General features: G+C 51.2%; 1 protein-coding gene across 1 annotated transcript; it reads right to left on the minus strand.

The window, feature by feature from the left end:
* Window positions 1-1,446: 1,446 nt before the first annotated feature.
* LOC138764410 (RNA-binding protein MEX3B-like) lies at window positions 1,447-25,757 on the minus strand. Its single transcript, XM_069940284.1, has 2 exons — window positions 24,001-25,757; window positions 1,447-6,746 (listed from the first exon to the last, which is right to left on the minus strand). The coding sequence occupies exons 1-2, from the start codon at window positions 24,419-24,421 to the stop codon at window positions 5,722-5,724; spliced, it is 1,446 nt and encodes a 481-aa protein (XP_069796385.1). The 5' UTR covers window positions 24,422-25,757; the 3' UTR covers window positions 1,447-5,721.
* Window positions 25,758-26,307: the final 550 nt, after the last annotated feature.

Consider the following 26,307-nt stretch of genomic DNA (forward strand, 5'->3'; position numbering starts at 1 on the left):
TTAGACCACTTATCTACTACTGACCTCAGGCTCACCTGCCTATAATTTCCTGGGTTATTTTTGCTGCCTTTTTTAAAAAATATCTCCAAACTTGCTGACCCAATTTAACACATTATCATCCAGATCATTGATTATAGATGACAAACAATGGTCCGTCCCAGCACCGATCCCTGAGGCATGCCACTGGTCACTAGCTCCCTCCCATTCTCTTCCCTTTTTCGTCTTGTCTCCTTTCAGAGCCAAAATCAATTCTCACCTCTCTTCTTCTCACCTTTTTTGGGTCTGGACCTCCTTGCCCACCTCCCCCCCACATTTCAGTCTTTATTCTGATGCCTTCTGTTCTTTGCTCATCCTTGGAAGAAGGGCTCAGGCCCGAAACATCATGTGACATATCATTACCTCCTCTGGATGCTGCAAAACCGGCTGAGTTCCTCCAGCATTTCTGCCATTTTTTTTTTTTACCCGCTTGGGGGCGGTCGTGGACCCGACCCCGCAGGCACTGAACCTGAAGCCCGCTGCACTCCAAACCTTCCCCATCACCCCAGTGCACGAGGACCACTCCCCACGGACTGTGCACGCAAACCTTCACGAATGTTCAAAGTTTTCCTGTTGTCGCTGCTCCCTCCTGAAGGGCCGAAAAGGGCAAATTATACCCTACAAAATTCAATAAAGGCTAGAAGAGGGCAAAGTCAGAGAATTGGCCTGCTTTTTACTTGTACACTAGAGCTCTTAATAGTTTGTTTTACACACATTTAATCCCCTCCCCCGAACCCCACCTCCCCTCTAATCCCTCCCGTCTTATTTTCCAACCCCCCGCTCCCCCCCAACCGACCCAAGCATTTAAAGAGTAAACATCTCAGAGAGAAAACAGGAAAGAAAATGTCACATTGTCACAGAGCAAATAAAATTATCGGAACTGAATCACACAATCTTGTACGCAAAACGTTTTAAACAGTCACAAAAATAAAACTCTCCATTTTTAAAATTTGTCTTTTTTTTTGCAAATATCAGTTTGAACTTTTGACATTGGTCGGTAAAAAATAAAATATACTTTTTTGCGTTTTTCAGTTAAACTTTGCTCCATAAAGTATTTTAATGAAATAATTCACCTACAAATACATTTAACATATGGTATTAAAATATTTACTAAACTAAAACTAAAATTTCTGTCAACATAATTACCGGTTTGTTAGAAATTTTCCTGTCAGCAGTTAAATTTTTGTTGAGCAGATCTCCTTAATTACTCTTTGTTTAGAAGGAATATAAAATGACCTACATTTCTGAATATAAAATATAATGGGAAACACACATTAATCAACAGTCATCTTAAAAGAAGGGCCTTTCTAGGTGGAGTGCGACTGACACCGAGGTTTCGCCATTGGTTGAAATGGTGGCTTGGTCAGACTGAAAACCCCACTCCCTTCCCCCCACCCCCACCACCCCACCCCATGCAGAATAATAAAGGATGGGTTGGAAGCATCAGGGGAAGGGGGAGAGGGACACAGAGAGAGAGAGAGAGAGAGAGAGAGAGAGAGAGAGAGAGAGAGAGAGGCAGAAGAAATAGATCAATGCAGAGACAGAACGAGAGAGGTAGATAGGACATGCAGAGAGACGGGGAGGGGGAAGACGAGGAAAGTTGATGAGTGGTGCTGAATCAAGAGTGAGGGGCAAGGATTTGCCACTCTGCGCACAGTGTCTTTATCCGAGCCTCACCGGAGAATATGCAGCCACAAAGACAGGGGTGGGGATTCGGGTACAGGCCGGTCCGAGAGAGGGCCGTAAAACTCCACTGCCAGGTTTCGATCGGCAGCCTTGTTCAGATCTTTTTTTGGCGAAGGGAAACCTTCATTTCCAGCCTGTTTGTGTCCCTCCCAATATCCAGCCCACCCCCCCCCACCCCAATTCCTCAGATGGCAACCGATTCCCTCGGGAAGTTTCTTGAGACGGTCCCAAGAGATTGGGACGGCAGAACGTCAGCCCAGCACGTATGGCTCTTTCCCTGTAATGTCTCTAGCCATGCAAATGTTGGGGATGGGGCTTGGGCCTCCGAACATGCACTGACACCTTCAACAGCCACAACCTCAGCGCCAACAGCTGGGTGTCAGGGTAATCGTGACCGGGCGGGGTTAAGCAAGAAAGTCCACAGATGCTGGGGTCGAGGGCAACGTGCTGGAGAAACTCAACAGGTCACGTGGGAAGTAAAGGGCAACCGTCGTTTTGGACCTGGACCCTTCCTCCAGAATAAAGATAGGGGGAGAAGGAGAGGAGGGAAGGTTAATTATAAGCCTTTCCTATCCAAATAAACAGGCAGGTAGTCTGAATAAAATCAAATTGTGGGAACATTATTTCAGTAGAAGGCCAGAAATCCAGAGGAGTTGAGAAACTCTCAAATTTTTTTTTTTATTTAGTGGGCTTTTGTGTGCACGTGTAAGCGCCACGGTGCATTGCAGAAACAAGTGGCCACTTTATTTTTCTTGGAAGCTGCTCAGTTTGATAAATGAGGCTAATTAATAAATTTGCCAAAATGTACCTGCTCATCTTTTCTTAAATTTGAACTTAAAAAGTACTGTCCGAGAATCAGGAAAATCTGGACCGATCCAATCCCCGACCAGTGTGGATTTTTGGATTTCTACTGTAATAGGCTTGGTCTTCTTTAATTCAGTCGCCTGCCCGCCTTTTGCTTCTGCCTGACGAAGGGCCCAGGCCCGAAATGTTGCTCACCCTTTTACTTCCTATGGGCGCAGTGGAATTTCTCCGGCGTGTTGGGGTACAGCTGTGCCGTGCAGGGGTGAAGGGGGCGGGTGTGCTGTCGGAGAGGTCGGGGCTGTCCAAGCAGACACCCTCAGTGGGTCCTTCAGACAAGAGAGTAGGAACGGCCTCAGTGCCAAAACATGCACTTCCCTTGCCTCTCATCGGCTCATGGTGTAGGGTGAAAGTGTTTCCATGAGCCCAGCCCTCTCAATCACCTGCCCAATCAATGCAACAGAAGATGTGAATTATAACCTGAAGGGGTAGAGCCAAAATAGATCAGAGGCACGCACCATGGTTAGCACAACATGGTCAAAGCGCCAGCGACCCGGGTTCAAACCTGGTGCTGTCTGTAAGGACTCTGGGCATTCTCCCCATGTTCACATGGGTTCCTCCCACCCTTCAAAAACAATACAGAAGTGGGGAAGGTTGCAGGTTCATTGAGCAGCATGGGTTCGTGGGCCGGAAGGACCTGTTACCATGCTACATGTCTTTAAAAATGTCCTGAAGCATAAAACACGCCCATCCCCAGATCCAAGTTCAGCCGCTACTCCTTCAATTGGAGGCCAGCCCGCACGTCACCCTGTCTCAAACCCATGGGGTTATGGGTAGGGCCTAATTCCTCTCCAGCAGGGTGCAGGACACTCCATCCTCAACCACAATGTGCAGGTAAACAGGTTCTTCCCCCAACGATACGGACATTTATTGTTCGCATGGACATTTCTTTCAAGTCAGCCTTAGTACAGTGACCACCCCCTCTGATCAGCGTTAAGGCCTGTGGGAGAAGCCTGCTGACTCCACGACAACACAGCAGCATCAACCCTTCGCTGGGGGAGGTGGTGGGGAGATGTGTGGCAGTCTATTGGGGAACTAGGGCAGGGGCCTTGCTCAATTCATCCGGACACCCTCCACAAGTGATCCGTTCCCGGGCCTACCTGCTACCCTGCTTCAATTCCCTCCCCCCATCACTCCCTTGTCCAGTTCCAAGGTCAACGATGCAGCAGAAAACTACTCCATTGGGTAATACTCAAATACATCTATTTGTGGCTGAAGTGCTGTTAGAGAGAAAGAGAGAGAGAGAGAAAGAGAGAGAGAGAAAGAGAGAGGGGGCGAAGGGAGGGAGTGATGGGGGCGAAGGGAGGGAGTGATGGGGGCGAAGGGAGGGAGTGATGGGGGCGAAGGGAGGGAGTGATGGGGGCGAAGGGAGGGAGTGATGGGGGCGAAGGGAGGGAGTGATGGGGGCGAAGGGAGGGAGTGATGGGGCGAAGGGAGGGAGTGATGGGGCGAAGGGAGGGAGTGATGGGGCGAAGGGAGGGAGTGATGGGGCGAAGGGAGGGAGTGATGGGGCGAAGGGAGGGAGTGATGGGGCGAAGGGAGGGAGTGATGGGGCGAAGGGAGGGAGTGATGGGGGCGAAGGGAGGGAGTGATGGGGGCGAAGGGAGGGAGTGATGGGGGCGAAGGGAGGGAGTGATGGGGGCGAAGGGAGGGAGTGATGGAGGCGAAGGGAGGGAGTGATGGGGCGAAGGGAGGGAGTGATGGGGCGAAGGGAGGGAGTGATGGGGCGAAGGGAGGGAGTGATGGGGCGAAGGGAGGGAGTGATGGGGCGAAGGGAGGGAGTGATGGGGCGAAGGGAGGGAGTGATGGGGCGAAGGGAGGGAGTGATGTGGCGAAGGGACGGAGTGATGTGGCGAAGGGAGGGAGTGATGGGGCGAAGGGAGGGAGTGATGGGGCGAAGGGAGGGAGTGATGGAGGCGAGACAAACAAGGAGACGATTGCTGGATCATTGAACCAGCAGCATTAACATAAACACACTATAGAAAGGAATCTAGGACCATACTTGTCACTCTCATCAATTGACTTAATCACGACACAACACCTCGTCACCGATTCTCCGGGGACGTTAGTAAATGAATTAAAAAACTGGGGTGGGGTGGGGGAATGGTTCAGATTTGCAGAAAGTTCTGCCAGCCTGTGCCAAGACCCTCCACCACGACGGGGAACAGGAGCTTGCTCGCTGGGGTAGGGTTGTGTGACGCATCGATTCACCCCGTGGAAGTGGAATGTAGTTATCTCTCCCTCCCTATGGTGAAGGTGTTGCACAGTCTCAACCTGACCTCCTTGCACCTTCCTCCCCTCCAATTCCCTGAAACTCCCAGCTGGTCCAAGTTCCCCTGTTCCCCTGTAGGTTCCCATCTCAAGAGTCAGTGAACAGTCTCAAGATTTTGGGCGGGGGGGAGGGGGGGTGGGTGTTGAGGTTTGTCCGGGGACAAGATGTGGTAAGAGTTTCAAGTGAGACCTCCACCCCAAGCTGACCCCAGCACCTCATTTGCTCGGAGTGGGTAGGGGCAGCATGGAGGCCTCAATGTGGAGAGGGCCTCGACGAGATGTGCTCCCCATGGGAGAATGTGGGGCCATAACTGACTCATACCTCATTAGTCCTCCTTCTCTATTCCACCCCCTGCCCCATTCCAATGAACAATCCTTCCCCTCCTATCCCAATCTGTGCACTAACCCTTCCACATGCTCCATCCTGATGACCAGTCCATTCCCTTGCCCTGTCCATCCACTAATCCTCCCCCAAGCTCTGTTCCAATGACCAATTTGCTCTTCCCTCCTCATTCCAATGACCAATATGTCTCCCATGCCCCGCTCCGTGCACTAATCCTTCCCCCTGCTCTGTTCCCCTTGCCCCATTCCATGCATTAATCCTGCCCCCTGCTCGGTTCCCAATGACCAATTCATGCCCTTGCCCCATTCCATCTATTAATCCAACCCATTCCGATGAAAAATCCGTCCCCCCAACCCCACTTTGATGATCAATCCATTCCCCTGCCCCGTTCCGTGCACCAATCCTTCCCCCCTGCTCTCTTGCGATGACCAATTTGCCCTCCCGTCCTACTCCGTACACTAATCCTTGCCCCTGCTCTGATCTGGCTGCAGGAAGGGGAGAGGATGTTCCCGAGGAAGGGGGAATCAGGAGAAGATGCGGATGGCTTGCGTGACGGTAGCCAGGCAGGCAGGGCAGTGCGGGTTGCTGCGCTGGCAGATGCGGTTGGCGCACTCCATGCAGAAGAGGTTGTGGCCACAGGGCACCAGGGCAGCCGTCACCTCGCTCTCGAAACAGACCTGGCAGTCACGGCCGCCGGCTGTCCTCCCTGTGGCACCAGGCGGCGGTGAGGGACCCCCAGCTAGCCGGCGGGCCAGAGAGTGGGCTGCCCCTCCGCCGCCCTCAGGGAGGGGGCCTGAGAGGTGGGGCAGCAGCAGGGGTGGACCCCCGCTGCCCCGTCGCTGGGGTGCGACCAGCTCCTGGTGAGGCCACGGCGGCTCCAGCCCCTCCGGCCCATAGTAGGGCTCGCCAAACACCGCCCCATTGCCGTAGTGAGGCGGGTGGGGCTCTGCCATCTTGGGGCCACCGTAGAAGCAGTCCGCGGCGTTGCCGCGGTAACTAGAGAGGGGCTTGCGGCCTGAGCCCAGGCCCGGTTTGCTCCATGTCTTGGCCGGGCGGCCAGCATCCAGCCCGTTGCAGTGAAAGTCGTTCTCGTCGTTGAGCTCTACCATGGCGCCCGTCCTCATGGCGATGTGGGCCTCGATCTCCTCACGTGCTCGATCCACGTTGGCTGGCATGCCCGTCACCTCAAACACCGGCTCCTTGTCCCGGCTCGGTGTGACGATGTAGGTGTGCGTCTGCTGCTGGATGCGCTTAATGGTCGCTCCCTTGGGCCCCACCACCAGACCCACCACCCGGTATGGCACCCTCACCTGGATGGTGGTCTGGCCCGGCAGGTTCGGCGGGGCCGCGGGCCCTGTGCCATTTGACGCCCCGTCCTTGTTGCGCGACGCCCGGATCAGCGAGAAGTGCTCGGCCGCCGAGATGATCTCCCTTCTGGCCATGGCCACATCCTCCCGCCTGCCTGTCACCACGAAGACTGGCTCCTCGCCACGGACCGGCGTCTTGATGTACGTGTTGGTCTTCGCCCGCAATGCTTTAATCTTGCAACCTGCAACCAACCATTCAACCAGATATTATTATCATGTACAGGAGTACAGCACACAGCTGCATTGGAATTCCCACTCCTTCACCCAACGTTACATTTCAGATTTATCGTCAGAGTACATACATGATATCACATACAACCCTGAGTTAAAATAAAATCACAATGCTGGAGAAACTCTCCAGGTCAAACAGGAAAAGTAAAGTTACATAACCAATGTTTCCGGTTTGAGCCTGTGACAGTATATAGATATGTCTTTGGGAGATATATTTGCACAGGTCTTTTTTTAGTGTAGGTCACATACAAATACTTTAAAACAGATCTTATTTAAAATACTGGAGCTCTGCTCATGCTAGACCAGTTGGGACCAACAGTCTTTGCAAAAGCTTTGGACAGTGCCCAAGAGACTTCACTAATGGATTGTTGTTTACAAAAAGGCAACAGATGAAAGAGCTCCTTGGAACCTCATTCTGTCTGGAGTGGAACTTGTTTTGCAAGCAGTGTGAGTCAAACAAACTTTCCCTCTGAGAGAGACAGACAGATCAGTTCTAAGTTTTACAGTCAGCAGGAGCAACTGGGTCTGGAACAGGACAAGCTGGCAAGCTTGTGGAAAACCCCATTTGGAGGACAAGTTGTGAGTGTTTAGTTCAACCTGGTCAAAGCCGTTGTTGCAAGAAGAGAGGACTGGCTGTCTAATGTTTCACTTAGAATAAGGGAAACAAGAAGGAACTCTGTGGTGACCTGAAAGAAAAAGGTCATCATCAGGAGAACCCTGACAGGGCAAGTTTCTTCGGCAAGACACTGGAGTGGCTGATTTTAAAAATTCAGTTGTGGGTGTCCTGGAACAACAAATCTCTCTCTAAACTGACAAGAACCTTCCTCAGCGGTAACCATTTACCTTTCAAGCCCGGTAAACTTTATAAATGTTAAATTCTGTGCACAGTATAAGAATTGCCTGTAACCAGTGAACTTGGAGGAATGAGAAGTGAGATTGGACTGTGAATCAAATAACTTTTCTGAACTTAAACATACATTAAATACACATGCACTTAGAATTAGAAGGGGGTGAAGTTAGGTTAGTTAAGTCAATAGGGATAAGTTAAAGTGAGATTCTGTTTTCATGTTTAAAGATAATTAAAAGCAACTTTTGTTTAAGTAACCATTTGTCTTGGTGAATATCTTGCTCCTGGATTTTGGGATCCTCTGGGCTCGTAACAAGCCCTTCATCAAGGTATGGAAAAATGTCAACAGCATCCAAATAAAATGGAAGGTGGGAAGGGGTAGTGGGAGGAGCACAGTCCCAAGGGTAGGAAGCAATAGGTGCGTAAGGGAAGGAGAGCACACCAGCAGGCAGTGGGAGGAGGGAGATGGTCCTGTGTGTAGAGGAAATGCAGCCTCCCTGCCTGTCTGGAATGTGTGGATTGCAGGTGGTCACATGTCCTCTCCATCTGAAACCTATTGGGAAGTCACATCACCTGTCAATCAAGGTTGGACTCCAGCCACCCACTTGTGCACACCTTGCTGTTGTCTCGTTTAAATCACCTCGGGTCATTATTGGCTAGAAGCATAGATTAGCACTGTATATAACACCAATGTACAGCACATTCTTTCTCTCTCTGCCTCATGGTCCAGACGTGGGCATCATTCCACACCAGGTCACTACTGTGGACATCGCTGGAAGTGTCGCAGGTAAGGTGTGCATTACACTGAAATTGAACTGTAGTACTGCGATAGATTAGTGGTTCTCAACCTTTTTCTTTCCCACTCTCATCCCACTTTAAGTAATCCCAGTGCCATCGGTGCTCTGTGATTAGTAAGGGTTTGCTTAAGGCGGTATGTGGGTGGGAAGGGAAGGTTGAGAATCACTGCTCTAGACCCAACTGTTACTGAAACATTTTGCTTGAGAAAAATGGTCATTGGTCCGTTTCCCTTGGAGTTATGAAACCATGCACTTAACGAGTCAATTAAGTACAATTAAAACAGTGATTTTCAAATTTTTTATTTCCACCCACATCACACCTGAAGCAATCCCTTACTAATCACAGAGCACCTATGACATAGGGGTTACTTAAGGTGGTATATGAGTGGAAAGAAAAAGGTTGAGAACCACCGCGATACTTGCGGAGAGCTGCACCCCCATTAGAACAGGTGGATGTAAGAGTCCCTGTTTGTAGTGCGTGTGTGAGCGCGTGGCGTCAAATTTGCATCGGGGCAAATTCGCCCTGGGGAAAAAGGTGCTGGCTGTCTACCTTATCTATGTCTCTCAGAATCTTGTAGGTGCCGAAATGTGCCAAAAGCAAGTTTGACCATTCTATCTTCCTGCGTCACCTTTCTCAAGTTACCGGCTGCATCACGGTCTGATGAGGGGACACCAATACCCCTGAGCAGAAATCCCTGCAAAAGGTGGTGGACACACCTTAGGACATCAGAGACAAAACCCTCCCCCACCGAGAGAAGCAGCCATCATCAGGGATCTTCACCTCCCAGCACGCACTGTTCTCGCTGCTGCCATCAGGAAAGATGCCACAACGTACAAGCTTCAGGAACAGCTGCTGCCCCTCACCCACCATCAGACTCCTCAACACACAAACTCGATCAGGGACACATTTTGAGGACTTTTATTTTTGCGCTTCATTGATTTTTTTTCCCGCTCTCGGTTGCACAACCGCCCCTCTGCCCACCAACCAATCAATCTCCTGTTCCAATTTTCAGTAACAAGGAGAGACGAGCATTTCTTCTCTCAGGTGCAGAGGGGACAGTCTGTATTAAAATGTTCTAGGACAGTACAGGCCCTTCAGCCCATGATGTGGTGCTGACTGATGTAAACCAGCTCCACAACAATCTAATACAACTTTTCCCTACCTCACATTAAAACCCACTATTTTTCTTGTATCTAGATGCCTGTCTAAGAGTCTTTTGAATGTCTCCATTGTACCAGCCTCCACCACTACCCCCAGCACTGCATTCCAAGCACCCACCACTCTGCGCTTAAAAAGTATCTACCTCTGAGATATCCCCAGAACTTTCCTGCACTCACCTTAAACAGACGCCCTCTGGGTCGCCCTGGGAAATAGGTACTGGCTGCCCACCTCATTTAAGCCTCGTGCACTTCTCCATTGTCACCTCATCGTGGTGGAGAAGCTTGTACGGTACTGAGGCACCGAGAGCGATGTCGTCTGGAGCTGTGCTTCTGGTAGGGGCGCCCATGGCGGTAAGGCCAAGGGAGAGACAATCCAACCAAGTCCTCGACAGTGGAACAGGTGGACGAAGTTACTTCAAACTCAGCGGCCGTGAAGGTCGTGACAAATCCATCTGCTCCAATCGCCGTGGCTTCCAGGCCATTGGGAGCTAGTTGGTTGATTTGTGAGGTACCATGTGCTTCTTAGAGGGCAGCATCAAGTACACGTTAGACAAATACGCACACAGGTGTCTTCATTCTGTGGGTCAATGGATCGAAGGCCATCATCCTCGAATACAAGGGATAGTCACGATGACTTTTATACAGTTCTATGTGTTTCCCATCCTCTGTCACTCCAAAGAGAAAACTCCTACCTCTGTCCCAATCCAGGCAACATCCTGATCTCCAAAGTATCGACATGAGGCAATCGAACTTACAAAGGGTGGGGGAGGGGTAGAAGGATCTGCTCTCTGGGTACTGTATTGGAGAAGAGGAAAGTGAAGCTTCCCGACTTCCAAAAGGAGGGCATGATCTAAAGAGTGCCTCTCCAGTGTTAAACAAGGGTCTGCAGATATTGGTGTCGAAAGGAATACACGGGCGCAATGGAGAAACTCAGCAGGTTACGGAGAGGTCTCCCCAATGCCGACAGCAGTGCTGTATCCCTGACTCTTCGCCCCCCCCCAACCCCCGCAGAGGGGCCAAGCTGTATCCCTGTCCACTGAACACACCCCCAGTGTGGCCAAGCAGTGTCGCCAACCCCTGAACCACCACCCCCCCACCCCGTGGGGCGGAGCTGTTCCTGGAAACCCTCCTGCGTTTTGTGTGCGTGCGTGCATGCATGCATTCAATCAGTATCACAGGCCATGGGAAGAAGCTATTCCCCAGCCTGGCAGACCTGATGCTCCTGTACCTCTTTCCTGACGGTAGAGGGTCAAAGATCCCGTGAGCTTGATGGAAAGGGTCCTTGATAATTCTTTGACCCCCAATTTAAGCTATGCTCTCGGTGAATGTTGTCTACAGAGGAAGGAGAGACCCAGTAATATTTTCGGCCTTTTTGATGACCCCCTGTATTGGCTGTAATGAAACAGTTGTCGAGATGGAGGCCAGTAGCCTTGCCCCCCCCCCCCCCCTCAACCTCCTGAGGAAGTGTTGGCGCTCCTGTGCCGTCCTGACTAATGAGGAGGTGTCGTGGGTTCAGGATAGTCATCCTTTGTACACGCCAAGAAACTGTGCTCTCCACTCTCTCCATGACGGAACCGTTGACGTGTAGCAGAAAGTGGTTGACCTTCATCCTTCTAAAGTGCACAATCATCTCTTTACGAGCCTCCTGACCTTCTCTCTGCAATACAACTCATCATTGTCGCTGACGAGGCCAACTACAGTCAGATCATCTGCAAACCCGATGATTCTGTAGGAACTGAATCTGGCAGTGCAGTTGTGAGTGGATGCTAGGTCCCAGCCTCTGAGTGTCATGTTGACTGTCAAGCTGAAGTTCATGATCAACAATCTGGCGTATGAGGCATTGTTCTCTAGGTGGGTCAGAACAAGCCTAAACTTCCAGAGAGCAACACATCCTATTCCTCCTAGACAGTGGTTTCTCCAACCAGTGGTAACGCCTCTCCCCCACAGGCAATGCTTAAATAGGGCTCAACGTATTATCGAGGACCCCTACCATCCATCACCCAAGATCTTTGACCCACTACCATCAGGAAGGAGATACTGGAGCATCAAAAGCAGAACTGCCAGGCTGGGAATTGGTAGTACACACTCTACATGGCATACCAATAAACTGCGTACTACACAAGTACTCAACACTCCCACCACTGGAACTGTGCGGGGTTCAACGGAGTCCATCACTGGGACCACATGCAGGTTCAACAGAACCATGCACATGCTCAACGGTGCCCAACGCCAGGACCTCGCATGCATCTGACATGCCCACATCCAGGACCACGCGTTCATTAACCATGCCCAGATCTAGGACCATGCGTTCATTCAACGCACCCACATCCAGGACCGCGCATTAATTCAACACGCCCACATCCAGGACCGCGCATTAATTCAACACACCCACATCCAGGACCGCGCGTTCATTCACCGCGCCCTCATCCAGGACCGCGCGTTCATTCACCGCGCCCTCATCCAGGACTGTGCGTTCATTCACCGCGCCCTCATCCAGGACCGTGCGTTCATTCACCGCGCCCTCATCCAGGACTGTGCGTTCATTCACCGCGCCCTCATCCAGGACTGTGCGTTCATTCACCGCGCCCTCATCCAGGACCGCGCGTTCATTCACCGCGCCCTCATCCAGGACCACACGTTCATTCAACGCGCCCACATCCAGGACCACACGTTCATTCAACGCGCCCACATCCAGAACCGCGTATTCATTCAACGCGCCCACATCCAGGACCGCGCGTGCATTCAACACGCCCACATCCAGGACCGCGCGTGCATTCAACACGCCCACATCCAGGACCGCGCGTGCATTCAACACGCCCACATCCAGGACCGCGCGTGCATTCAACACGCCCACATCCAGGACTGCGCATTCATTCACCGCACCCACATCCAGGACCATGCGTGCATTCAACACGCCAACATCCAGGACTGTGTGTGCATTCAACGCGCCTACATCCAGGACCGCTCACATTCAGTGGCGCTCAATTACCACTGATACTTGTTAGTAAAGAATACGACGGGGCATAGATATGGGCAGAGTTTAATCCGGACAAGTATGAGGTGTTGGGAGGTCAAATGTCAGGGAAAGGAGTACAGTTAATGGCATTGATATGCACAGGGAACTGGGCACCCAGGTTCACACGCTCCCAGAAAGAGGCAAAGTGGATCAGGTGGTAAAATAGAGATGTGTGGTATGCTTGCCTTCACTGGGCTAGGCACTGATTATAAAAGGAGGTCACGTTGCAGCGATATAAAACTTCACTTGGAATACTGTGTAATACTGATCGCCCCATCACAGCAGGGATGTAGGACCGATGGAAAGGGTGCAGGAGAGATTTACCAGAGTGTTGCCCAGATTAGAGGGTGTGAGCGATGGGGAGAGGTTGGACAAACTTGGGTTGTTTCCTCTTGGGCGTCGGAGGCTGAGGGGGGACCTGATCGAGGTTTCTAAAACCCTGAACGACATAGATACAGTCAAAATCTAAGGGTGTGTTTAAGGTGGGGGATGTGGGGAGGGGGGGCTGATTAAAGGGAGGAGTTGGTCAACTATTTTACACAGAGAGTGGTGAGTGACTGGAGGAGACAGCCAGCAGCAGTGGGGGCATCAGTGTTTAAGAGGCTTCTGGAAAGAAACAGGAATGTGCAGGTGATGGATGAAGATCGATCACGGATCAGATGCAGAGATTTACTTTGATCTGGACCTTAGTTTTTCAGTAGAGACGTCACCATCAGCACTGCAGACACCCGAAACGTTTACCCCGCCACTGAACACGCATTCAATAGCATATCCCGCCAAGGATCGCGAATGTGCTTAACTGCATTCCCCACCACCCAACGTAAGCCAAACGGTGTACCCAGACATCAAACACATGCCCTGCCGCCAAATGGTGCACCCCATTGCCGAATGGCAGACCCTGCTGCCGATCGCACATTAAATAGCGTACCCCACCAAGGATCATGGGTTAAGCACGTACCTCATCACCAAATGGCGTACCCCGCCAACAAAAGTGCACAAATCAGCTTAGCTCCTGGTCAAACAACGTATGTCCTGCCAGACATGCGCCAAACGGCACACCCCGACATTAAATGCATGCCGAACAGCATACCCCACTAAGGAAGCGCTTTAAACAGCATATGTACGTTAAACAGCATAGAACGATATGATACACTGTCACCACTGCCGAATGCACATTAAACAGCATTACCACTAGGTAACATCATTGCCAACCTCCTTGCTGCTACACGCACACTGAACATCGATCTCTTCGCTGAAGGCACACAAAACAGCATTGCTCACCACTGAATGCAATTTAAACATCCCCACCACTGCATGTGTACACACCACTAAACCCATGATAAATGGCATCCCTGCCACTCAATATACAGTAAATACCGCGCATTAAACAGCATCCCCACCTCTGAAAGCGGTCTAAACATGCCACCAAACACATATTAAACAGTGTTCCGATCACCAAACGCACATTCAACCACATCCACGCCACGACTCTGTTCAAATGTTAAGCAGGATGATGATTACTCGAGTTCAAATCCAGAATCTGGCAGCAGGGCTCACAGTTTACTTCCCTCTTTACGCACCCTTTGCTGGGGTCAGGTGCTGCATCTTCATTCCATCCCGTGCCTCACTGCTGACATCCCCCCCTCTCTTAACCCGGTATGGTGAGAGATGACCCAATACCTCTGGGCTGTAGAATTCCAGAGACACATTACTGATGGGAGCAGGAATGCAGAGCTGAGATCACAATTAAATCAGATGGGTTCTTGTTGACTGACAGAGGCAGGCACCTATAGTTACAAAAGCCGGACCTCTCAGTTCAAGGGCAGCTTCTTTCCAACAGCTCCTCAATTTTGCCCTCCTTCATAAAACAGAGACTGCTCTGACACCACAGAAGGTCTGCGTTGTCTGGGAATTTAAAGGGGAGGTACATTGGCCTGTGGGAATTTAAAGGGAAGGGACACCACCCTCTGGAAATTTAAAGGGGAGGGACAACCCTTTGGGAATTTAAAAGGAAGTGCACTGTCCTCTGGTAATTTAAAGGGGAGGTACACCACCCTCAGGGAATTTAATGGGGGAGGCATGCCAACCTGCAAATTTAAAAGGGGGAGGGGAGGAAAGCACACCTCTGGGAATGTAGAGGGATGATACGCTACCCTCTGGGAATTTAAAGGGAAGGTACACCACCCTGTGTACTTTTATTATTTGTAATTATTGCATCTTTTAATTTAATTCAATTTGTTTACCATAAATTTTCTATGCAAGAACCTGTTTGACTACAAAAGATCGTGTGTCGATTGTACACAGTGTATGGCAATAAATTGATCATTATGGTTACACAAGAGAGCCTGGAGATGTTGGGGTCAAGGGAGCACACAGACATGCTGGAGAAACTCAGCAGATCACACAGCATCCATAGGAAGTCAAAGGTACTGACGTTTCAGGCCTGGTCCTTCATCCGGAGTGTGGAAAAACAGGTGGACACCAGAAAATAAAGGTGGGTGGGGAGGGGTGGAGAGGAGAGGGGCACAGGCTAACAGGCAAGAGATAGGTACAGATGAGTGGGCAGAGAAGAAAGAAGCTGAGAAGTGAGGGGGAGGGGATGGAATTGAAAGGGTTGGCCACTGGGAGGTCCACACCGCACCTTTTTACTCAACCGCCTACTGGTTTTTCCTTATTCCTGGCCAAGGGCCCAGGCCCAAAACATTGGACACCCTTTACTTGCTGTGGCTGTTGTGTGACCAACTGAGCTTCTCCAGCACATTTGTGCATTGCATTATTCTGATGGGAGTAGTTTGTGCTATGCAGTTACGTAGACACCACACTGTCTAGTAATGTATCTCCCCTTTAAATTCCCCGAGGGTGGTGTACCTCTCCTTTAAATTCCCTGAGGGTAGTGTACCTCTCCTTTAAATTCCCCGAGCGTGGCGTACTCCCCTTTAAATTTCAACAGTCAGCAACAGAGAGAGACAGAGAAACACAGAGAGAGAAAGAGATTGAGAGAGAGAGAGATTGAGATTTAACACTCTTTAAATTTCTCGAGAGAGGTGTCTATCTCCTTTAAATTCTTCCACTTTCTTCTTGAACCTGTGCCCTTTAGTTCACTGCCCTGGGGTACCCAAATTTATAAACCTCAAAGATCATCTTTGAGTGGGAATAAACCCAGCCCATCCAACCTCTCCACAGAACTACAGCCCTCCATTCCACACAGCTGGTGAATCTCTTCTGCACTCTCTCTGTCGCTACCACATTTCTGCGGCGACCGGAAATGTACTGCAGGTGCGATCTCACCAAGGTAATGCATAGCTACAAGAATGACAGCCCCAATAATGACGAACGTAGCCTGAAGATTCTGGGGAGTAGATTTCAGATGGAGAAGAGGAGGAAATACTTTTCCCTGACAGCCGTAAATCTGTAGAATTCTCCGCCCAAGGAAGTGGTAGATGTTCTCTCATTAAATATATTGAACACTATTGGATAAATTTTGGCGTAGTGGGGAACAGGATGGCGAATCCACAGCCTGATCAGCCATGGTGGAGCAGTCCCTACAGGCCGAGTGGCTGACTCCTGCCGCCATTTCTTCTGTTCTCAACATCCCACAGCCCACGAAGGCAAGGATATCATATGCAAGAGGTGTTAGTCCCAAATAATTTGGTTCAGGTCTTTCCAGTGATAGCTCGTCCCTTTCCTTTGTACCATCTTCTTCCTTGGACACAGAAACAAGAAGCTTGCCCAAAGTTTCGACATTCTCTCAATCGACCCAATAACCTGCTCTAACAAATCCCCATTAATTTTCCAACTGCACAACCCTCCATTTTGCTCACCTCCTTCTACCTGTCTAATAAAAGATCCACCACTATTGCCAGCAGCACATTCCATGCATCCACCCCTCTGTGTGCGAAAAAAGTTTAGCCCTGTCCCTACCCCCAAGCACCTTAAAGCCATGCCCCCTCATGTTAGCCATTTTGCTCCTGGGGAAAAAAAGTCTCTGGTCGTCCTCTCATTTTGTGCACCTCTATCAGGTCACCCCTCATTCTCTGTCTGCTCCAAGGAAATCTACCCTCTGAAGGCAGGCTCTCCACTCCTTGTAAATCTCCTCCTCACCCTCTATAACACTTGCATCTTTCCTGGTAGTGAGGTGACCAGAACAGAGTACAATATTCCACATGGGGTCTGACCAAGGTTTTAATTTGCGTTAACATTGTCTCGTGGCTCTTGAGCCCGATCCCATGGTTAACGAAGCCATAGATCTTCTAAACTGCACTATCAACCTGTGTGGCAGCTTTGGGTGTCCTGTGGACACGGACCCCTCCCCCCCCACCCGCTGCTGAGCCCTCTCATTAACACAGAATTCTGCCTTCCAATATGACCTGCCAAAATGAACCTTTTCTGGGTTAAGCTATTTGCCAATTCCTATCCTGTCAATGACCCTCTGTAACCTGTGGCAACCCTCGGACCATTCCCAACACTGCCGACCTTCGCCTCATCCACACACTAACCTGCCCTTCCACTTCCTCATGCAGGTCATATTGAAAAACCACAAAGGAGGGGACCCCAAACCTCCCAGGCTCCAATTGGTTAATACTGTGTGGAGTTCCGGTCCCCAAATTATAGGAAGGTATCAATAAGGTAGAGAGGGTGCAAGAAGATTTACTAAAATGTTGCCTGGATTGCAGTATCTAGAATACAAAGAAAGATCAAGTAGACTGGGTCTTTATTCATTAGAGCGTAGAAGATTGAGGAGGTATTTAAAATTATGAGGGGGATTAATAGAGTAGATGTGAATAGGTTCTTCCCCTTGAGGGTAGGTGAGATTGGAACGAGAGGGGTCATGACTTTAGGGTTGGGGGCAAAAGTTTAAAAGTAACATGAGAGGGAGCTTCTTCACTCAAGGAGTGGTGGCTGAGTGGAATGACCTTCTGGAAGAGGCAAAGTCAATTTTGTAATTTAAGAAAAAGTTGGATAGGTGCATGGATGCGAGGGGATTGGAGGGTTATGGGCAGGGGGAAGGCAAGTGGGACTAGAGGAGATCACTTAATTCGGTACGGACTAGAGGGGCAGAGATGGCCGGTTTCCGTACTGTAATTGCTATGTGGTTAATTAGAGGTTGTAGCATAGGCTAGTGGGCTGGAAGGGACCCTATTACCCTGCTGTGTCTGTAGATTTAAAAGAACACATCCCTGCAGAATATCACTTCCATGCAGAACACGAACCATCCTCTGCTATCTGTGCGCGACCCAATTCTGCATCCACAAAGCAAGGCCTCTGTCCTTCCCTCCTTTCTGAATGAGTTTTGACATGTATGGGGAACCTCGTCAAATGCCTTACTGAAATCCATATACACTACATCTACCACTCTAATGTCAATGTTCTTTGTTACAGCCTCAAAAAATTCAATCAGGTTCGTGAGACAGGACCTTCTCAGACTAGTCAGGCTACATTGGACAACAAAGATTTTGCTTCCTGAACACTTTTTGAGTGTATTTTTTGGATTTTGGGCTACTGGTCATGAAAACCACCTTAAAAATTTCCTATCACATACTGGTTTTTTTTTTAAGATGCAACCTATTTTTGTGATTTCCTGCCATATTTTAAGTCTGCTTCAAAACCATAAAATGCAACACCTCATTGAAAATTCATTTCCTGCATTCGCACTTGGACGTCTTCCCCACTGATCTCGGTGTAGTCGGGGATGGGCACGGTGAAAGGTTTCACCGGGACATTGCGACCGTGGAAAAGCAGTATCAGGGCAACTGGAATCCATCGACGCTGGCCGACTTATTTTTGGACACTAACACGAGAGGCATCAGATGCAGAGTACAAACGAAAATCACCGGCAAAACCTTTTTAGGTCAGTTGAACTAACGCAGCACCATTATGCGATTCAACAGGCTAAATTCAATCAAAGTTAATTTAATGTTTCTCCAACTTCCTACGTGATACAGCACATCTGAAATTATCTCTGTGTTCAGCTTGAAGTTGTCTATCATAACCCCCAATTTTTTTTCAGGAAGCAAATCTTTTGGGAAAAATATTGTTGTCTAGTGTTATGCCTCACAAAATGCTTGGAAATCCTGTCTCTCAACAACTCCCTTTCTAGAACAGGGGAAGAACATCTGCAACCCTCCAATACTTCTCTTGACCCCAGTGATAACGTGAAGACCCTGACCAGTGGCTCAGCAACGTCCTCCCTCACTTCCCACAGTAACCCTGGGTAAATCTCATCTGGTCGTGGCAACTTCATGATTTTCAAAAGCTCCAGAGCATCCCCCTTCCCAGCTCAGGCATTTCACTCACTTTAAGTCATCCCCACAATCGGCAATGCCCTTTTCTCTGGCTAATGCTGAAACAAGTGGCATAGGTTCAAATCCAGTGCTGTCTGCAAGGAGTTTGTACGAACCCCCTACCCCCCCGCATCTACATGGGTTTGCTCCAGGAGCTCCGGTTTCCTCTCACCCTTCAAAACCAGACAGGGTTTGTAGGTTAATTGGCACGGGCTCGTAACCCGTTTACAGTGTTGTATGCCCTGATATGTTCTATCCTCACACAACCCATCCTCCTGTCCTTCAAATACTTGTAGATCGCCTTGGAGTTTTCCTTACTCCCGCTCGTAAAAGCCTTCTCGTGGCCCCTTCTCACTTAGTCAAGTCCTTTCTCAAACTGCTTACTGGCAATTTCGACATACAGCATGGTAACAGGCCATTTTGGTCCACGAGCCCGCGCCACCCAAATTACACCCCATTAACCAAATGGTGGGAGGAAACCAGAGCCCCCGGGAGAACATACTGGCCCCAATCACTGGCGCAGTAAAGGCGTTGCACTAACTGCTACACCAACTGTGTCACACCGATCCTTTTTGCACCTTTCATGACTCCATCTCCCCACCTGCACCTCACTGCCTCTGTTACTATTAGAGGGTCTAATATATAAACCCTTGAGGAGTTTGAGTGTGTGGAAGCGATGGGAGAGGGTGCAGAGATTTACCAGGATGTTGCCTGACTTGGAAAACGAGTCTTATGGGCCAAGGTTAGCAGAGTTCAGACATTTCTCTTCGGAGCAAAAGAGACACGAGAGGTGACTTCAGAGAGGTCTACAAAATTCCTAAGGTGGACAGCCATCCCAAGGAAGGAGTAGCAAACACCAGAGGACATCTGTACACAGTGAAGGGAGGGAAGTTTAGGGGAGATGTCAGTGGTAAGTGATTTTTTTTTAATAGATAAACGCAGAGAGAGGTGCGGGCACAACCCGCGGGTGGAAATGGGCAGCCGGCGTTTCCGGCCGGGACCTTCCCTGGGACTTCTGTGTTTCCCGAAGGGGTGAAAGGGAAAGTGTCCTACTGCTTCACGAGGTTCATTGATGACTTTACATTCTGCAGACCTTGCAGCAGAGGTGAAGAATAGAACGCTAATTCAGAGAGGGCAGTGCTGTTAGCTGAGTGATCAGCTCAACACTGTTACAGCTTCCAGGGACTCGGGTTTGAAACCAGCGCTGTCTCCAAAGAGATTGTACATTTCCCTAGTGTGGGTTACCTCCGGGTGCTCTGGTTTCCTCCCACCCTTCAAAATGTATGGGGGCTGTAGGCTCGTGGACCAGAAGGGCTTGTTACCATAATATATGTCTAATTTTTTAAAATTTTAAATAAAATCAGAGACGTCAGGCACTAAGCGAGCAACCTCTGGATTCCCACTCACACCTCTAATGACACAGTGACAAAACCGAACAATAGCAAGAAAAGATGAAGCAATGATGTTGATCCCACATCACAAACCGACCTCCTTCTCCCAAGACACAGGCAGGTACTGAATCACATTCTGGGTGTCACACTGGAAGCATCAGGAGGTTTCACCCATCCCCAGTGACCTATCGCACCGCTGTATCAACACACCCCCTTACTCCAGATGACCTCGGCTGAACCTTCATCTGGCACGAAGGGAAATAGATCGGGGGGACGCCGAGAGTCTTTTGCGCAAGAGACAGGGAAGCAGCAACCAGAGTGTGTACGGAACGAGCTGTCGAAAAAGTGGTACGATGATTGTGTTCAGTTCCGGTCACCCCATTACAGGAAGGATATAGATGCTTTGGAGTGGGTGCAAAGGAGATTGATGAAGGGCTTGAGGCCAAAACATTCACTATGTACATTTATCTTTGCTGTACAATGGGCACTGTTTGACCAGCTGACTTTCTCCAGCTTTGTGTTTTCACTTCAATCACGGTGTCTCCAGACTTTCGCGTTTTACTGCAGAGATCGACCAGGTTGTTGCCTGGATTGGAGAACATGCCTTATGGGGGCCAGGCTGACAGAGTTGGGACTTTTCTCTTTGGAGCAAAGAAGGATGAGAGGTGGCTTAATAGAGGTCTACAAGATTATGCGGGGCTGAGATAGGGTGGACACCCAGCACTTTTTTCTTTGGACAACAATAGCATCTACCAGAGGACGTCTGTTTAAGGAGAGAGGAGAAACGTTTAAGGGGATGTCAGAGGCAGGTGTATTTTTTTTAACTCAAAGAGTGGTGGGTGCTTGGAATGCATTGCCAGGGGTAGTGGTGGAAACTGGTTCAATGAGGACATTTGAAAGAATCTCAGACAGGAACATGGATGCAAGAAAACGAGAGGGTTGGGAAGATGGAGGGAACGATCCAATTGTTATGGAGTAGGTCGGAACAATATCGTGGGCTGAAGGGTCTTTACTGTGGTGCATGTACTATTGCAGGGTTTAACAAGCATGCAGATGGACAGAAAGGGTTCAGAGGGACATGGGTGCAAACACAGGCAGGTGGGACCAGTGTGGGTTGGACATTTGGAATGGATCCATGGATAGGATGGATTTAGAGGGATGTGGGATGAAAAGCAGCCAGGTGGGACCAGTGTGGTAGAACATTTCGAGGGATCCATGGATAGGACAGGTTTAAAGGGATATGGGGCCAAACATATGCAGGTGGGTGAGTACATTTCAGACTAAATCATCTATAAATGACTCTGTAAGTGCCTGCCTCCCTCAACAAAGCTCTTGCAAATCTTTACTGTCCAAACTCCATCCTGCCATTGCTGGAGTTAACCAAAGATCTCCGCCCTGCTTCAATCCTGTCCAATCCACGATCCAGTTACCCAGAGTGCTGGGACACAACTGCTTCTATCCCAAACCTTTACCCTTCTCCCCAACCTGAACACTGCACCTCCCACCCCCCCCCAGTCTGAACACACGCCCCAGTCTGAACCTGTTTCTTCCCCCACTCAACCTGAACACTGTCCCTCCTCTCCTACCAGTCTGAACCCCATGCCCCAGTTTGAACCCCACACCCCAGTATGAACTCATCCTGTCTGCCCAGCCTGAACCCCTCTCCAAAGCCTGAACCCTCGGAACCCTTCCTTACTTCTCTCCCAGCCTGAATCCCACCCCCCACCTTGAACTTGATCTCTGGCTGGAACCCTAACCCCCAACCTGAACCCCTGCCATCCCTACCCCCAGTCTGAGCACCTTTGCTCTGTCCACACCCATAACAGAGACCTCCCAGTAGCCAACCATTTCAGTTCTGCACCCCACTCCCATAATGACACATCTGCCCATGGCCTCGTGTATGATCCCACCAAAACCACCCGTAAATTGAAGGGACAACACCTGATTTTCCATCTAGGCATTCTCCAGCTGATGGTATTAACATCGACTTCTCTGGTTTCTGCTAACCCGCTCTCCCCTTCCCCCTCCCTTCCCTCTCTATTCACCCAGCAATCCCTCCTCCCCTTGCTTGCTTTCCTCTCTCCCTTCTCCATCCCATGCGTCCATGTTCCTCCCACCACACCTCCCCCTTTACCCTTTTATTTGGATGCCTGCCAACATTTTCCATACCATGAAGGAAATACATTTGTTATGTATTTTTACCTTTATTATATAAAGGACAGTTTTACCAACTTTGTTTCTCCAGCATTGTTTTTACTTCAACTGCAGTGTCTGCAAACATTCATGTTTTACCCCAGTTGAACCCTTCCCCTCGACCTGTACCCCACTCCTCAGTCTGAATCCCAACCCCACTCCCCACCCAAATCCTTCCCGACCCCCTCCGCACCTTGAATTCCAGGCCTGACCCCCTCCAGGCCCAACCATCTCCAGGCCCCCAACCAGGGCCCAATCCCTTGGTGCCCACCAGGGCCTCACCCCTTCATGCCCTCCAGGGACTGACCTCTCTCATTTTCCTGGCCTAAGCCATTTCCCCCACCCCCAGTTCCCTGGGACTGAGCCACTCTACAACCCCCCAACAAAGCCATCCATCCCCCCCCCCCGATTGAATCCTCTTCCCACAGCCTGACTCTAACCTTCTGGGAGGCCCTCCTCAACCTGTCACTCTCACCGATCTCCACGACAGGCTAATCCGACCATCCCCATTCTTGCCAAAGCCCCATCCTGGAAACGTCCCAGCCTACACCCACATCTCCTCCATTTCCCGCTCTACCCCCGACGCAACAAACACAGGATTCCCCTTGTCCTCAAAGACCACCCCACCAGCCTCCACCTCCAACATGATCTCACCACCATCTTCTTCTTTCTGCCTTCCGTAGGGACCGCTCCCTTGTCCACTCACCCCCTTCCCATCAATCGCTCCCTTGGAACCTTCCCTTGTGGCCCCAGGAAGAGCCACACTTGCGCCCACATCACCTCACTTCGGAGCCCCCAAACGGTCCTTCCAAGTGAAGCCGTGCTTGTGAATCCCACAGGAACCATCTACTGCATCCGGTGCTCCCATGGTCGCTGTGCCCTTCGCTCAGTCTGCAGCAGTGACAGGGACCTCCCAGTGGCCGACCGCTTCAATTCGGTGGCTCACCCCTGCGCTGACATGTCTATCCGTGGCCTCATGTACTGTCCTGCCAAGGCCACCCACTTTGGAAGAGCAACACTTGATTTTTTTCCATCCGGGCCCTCTCCAATCTGTCGGCATTATCATCGACTTCTCCAGTTTCTGCTAGCCCAACCCCTGTTCTCCCTCCCTTCCCCATCCCTCAGTCTCCTTACCTCCAGCTCTCTACCCCCTCCCCCTGCTTGCCAATGTGCCTTCCCTCCCTTATCCACCTATTACCTCCTGCCTGTTGGACCGTGCCCCTACTCCCTATCAATTTGTTCAAGCACCTGTCTACACCTGATGAAGGGCTCAAGCCAGAAACGTCGGTTATGTATCTTTATCTTTGTTACATGACGTAAGCTGTTTGACCTGCTGATTTTCTCCAACACTGTTTATACTTTAACCATGGTGACTGCAGACTTTTGTGTTTTACTTTCATCCTGGGAATGTTCAGCCCTGCTGAAAGCCAGCTGGAAGCATTGGGTGCAAACACAGAACACCACCAACACACCCCCCCAAACCCCCCCCCCCCCGGACTTTCCCCACACTGATGCCCACCTTGTCTGCCCACGATCTCCGCCACGTGCTCGGAGCTGGGGACAGGCACACACTCCGTCGTGTTGCTGCTCTTCTTCTTCGCCTCGCTGCCCTCATACAGGGCGACCAGGTAGGTGTCCCGGTGGGGCTGGGGGCCGCCCCCGGCGCCACCACCACCGCTACTGTTATTGTTGTTGTTGTTGTTGAGGTTCTCCTCGTCCTCCTCCCCCTCCTCCAGGAGCTCGGCCCTCTCCTGCTCTTCCCCCAGACCCAGCATCGACAGCTGGTCGAGGGCAATCTGCAGCGCCCTCTGCTCCTCCTCCAGGAGCCGGCCCATGCCCAGACCCATCTCCATCTCCACATCCAGCTCCAGGGGCCCGCTGCGGCCCAGGTCCACGCTCCCGTTCCCGTTTCTCTCCATCAGTACCTCGGAGCTAGGCATGGCTCACCCCTCGTCCTCGAGTCTGCCGCTCTCTCAGCTTGGGTGGGAGGCAGTGGGGGGGAAGAGGGGTGGGGGGGGTCAGGAGGAAAAGGGTCCCCTCCACCCTTCGCTCTCTCCAGCCTTCCACCTCCCACCTCCTCCTCCCCCCCAAAGGAGACGGAGGAGGAGGACGCAAAAACTGGGGAGGGTGGGGGAGCAAACCCCCCCCTTTCTCTTGAGCCCTTGTCCCACCTGCAGGGAAAGTGGAGGGAGGGGGAAGGGATGAGGAGGGGTGTGAGGGGGGAAAAGATGAGATGGAAGGGGAGAGGACCAAAAAGGAGAAAAGGCAAGAATGTGGGTTGGGGGAAGGGAGAAATGGGAAACAGGAATGGAAAGTGTGGGAGAGGGTCAGGCCAGCCCAAAAGATAGGGGGGTGGAGGGGGGGGGGAAAGGGATGGAGGAGAGTGTCAGCCAACCCAAGAGAGGAAGAGGTGGAGTGAGAAAGGGGAGGATAAATGGAGGGTGAGGGATGAGTGGGTCAAGCCAGCCAAGAGAGAAGAGGGAAAGTAAATACGGGAAGAGAGTCAAGCAAGGCTGAGATAGGAGAGGGAATGGCTCGTCAACCTGAGAGGAGAGGGAATGGAGGGAGGGAGTGCAGGGATGAGAGGACAAACCAACCCAAGCAGATGGAGAGAGGGAGGGAGGAAGGATAGTCAAGCTGAACCAGGAGGAGAGAGGGAAGAAAGGAGAGAGGATGGTGATTAGTCCAGGAGATGAGAGGGAGGGAGGAGGGTCAAGGCAGCCTGGGAGGAAAGAGAGGGAGGGAAGGAGACTCCAGCCCAAGAGAAAGGGAAGGAGGGAGAGAGAGGGGGAAGTTGATCCTGACCCGAGAGGGGAGGAAGGAAAGAGAGGGGAAAGGAAGGAGAGAGGGAAGGAAGGAAACTGGGGAGGAAGGGAGAGGGGGAAGGAAGGGAAGAGGAGAGGAAAGAGAGAGGGGGAAGGAAGGAGAGAAGGGAGGAAGGAGAGAGGGGAGGAAGGGGAAGGAGAGATCCCGGCCCAAGAGGAGAGAAGGAAGGAGGGAGAGAGGGAAGGAGGGAGGGAGACCCCGGCCACAGCAGACAAAGGGAGAGCGGAGATGAAGGATTAAATGAAGAGCAGGAGGCGGCGGCAGGCTGCAGCGGAGCAGCGCAGGGCTGTGGGGCTGAGGTAGGCGGGAGGGGGCTGCACTGGGTCCGGGTTCGCCGAGCCCCGCAGCACACGGCAGCTAGCAGCCACACCTGGAGCGCTCGCCAACTCTTTTGTTTTAAACCCCCTCTCTCTCCCTCGCCTGCCGCACAGCTGACGGTGGGCGGCCGCGCGCTGCCCGCCGGGACCTGTAGTCCGCTGCGCGCAGGCGCCCGGCCTCGCCGCCCCCCGCGCGGACTACACGCCATCCCGCCCTGCCCCGCGCGCAGGAGGGGGAACTGGCGCGCTTGCCCGGCCGGAAGGCAGGCCGCGAAGCCCGCCGGGAGTTGGGGGCTCAGGCTGGTGCGGTGCGCTGAGCGTAGACTACATGTCCCGGCGTGCCCCGCGCCGCACATCTCCTTTGTTCCTCCTGGCAATGAGGTCTTTCTTCTCCCTCTCACTTTCTTGTCTTTCGTCCCTTGGATTCGCCTCATCTCTCCTTCCCTTCTCTCTCTCCTTTCCTCCCTCACTTTCTCTCTTTTCCCTTCCCCTTTTCTCCATATTTTCTCTCCCTTCCTTCATTCTCTCCCTCCTCCCTTCACTCCCTCTCTCCTTCCCTCTCCCTCCTCTCTTCCTTTTCTCCATATTCTCTCTCCCTTCCTTCATTCCCTCTCTCCTCCCCTCCTTTCTCTCCCTCCTTCCTTCACTCCATCTCCTTTCTCTCCCTCCTCCCTCTTCTCCAT

This window comes from Narcine bancroftii, chromosome 5 (genome assembly GCF_036971445.1).
Source record: "Narcine bancroftii isolate sNarBan1 chromosome 5, sNarBan1.hap1, whole genome shotgun sequence".
NCBI classification, from domain to species: Eukaryota; Metazoa; Chordata; class Chondrichthyes; order Torpediniformes; family Narcinidae; genus Narcine; species Narcine bancroftii.

Bases quoted from the DNA above. Each gene is read 5' to 3' on its own strand.
- LOC138764410 (XM_069940284.1), bottom strand. From the start codon at position 24,421: ATGCCTAGCTCCGAGGTACTGATGGAGAGAAACGGGAACGGGAGCGTG. The intron at 6,747-24,000 runs GTGGGCATCAGT...GGTTGGTTGCAG, and splicing joins GGAGATCGTGGGCAGACAAG to GTTGCAAGATTAAAGCATTG.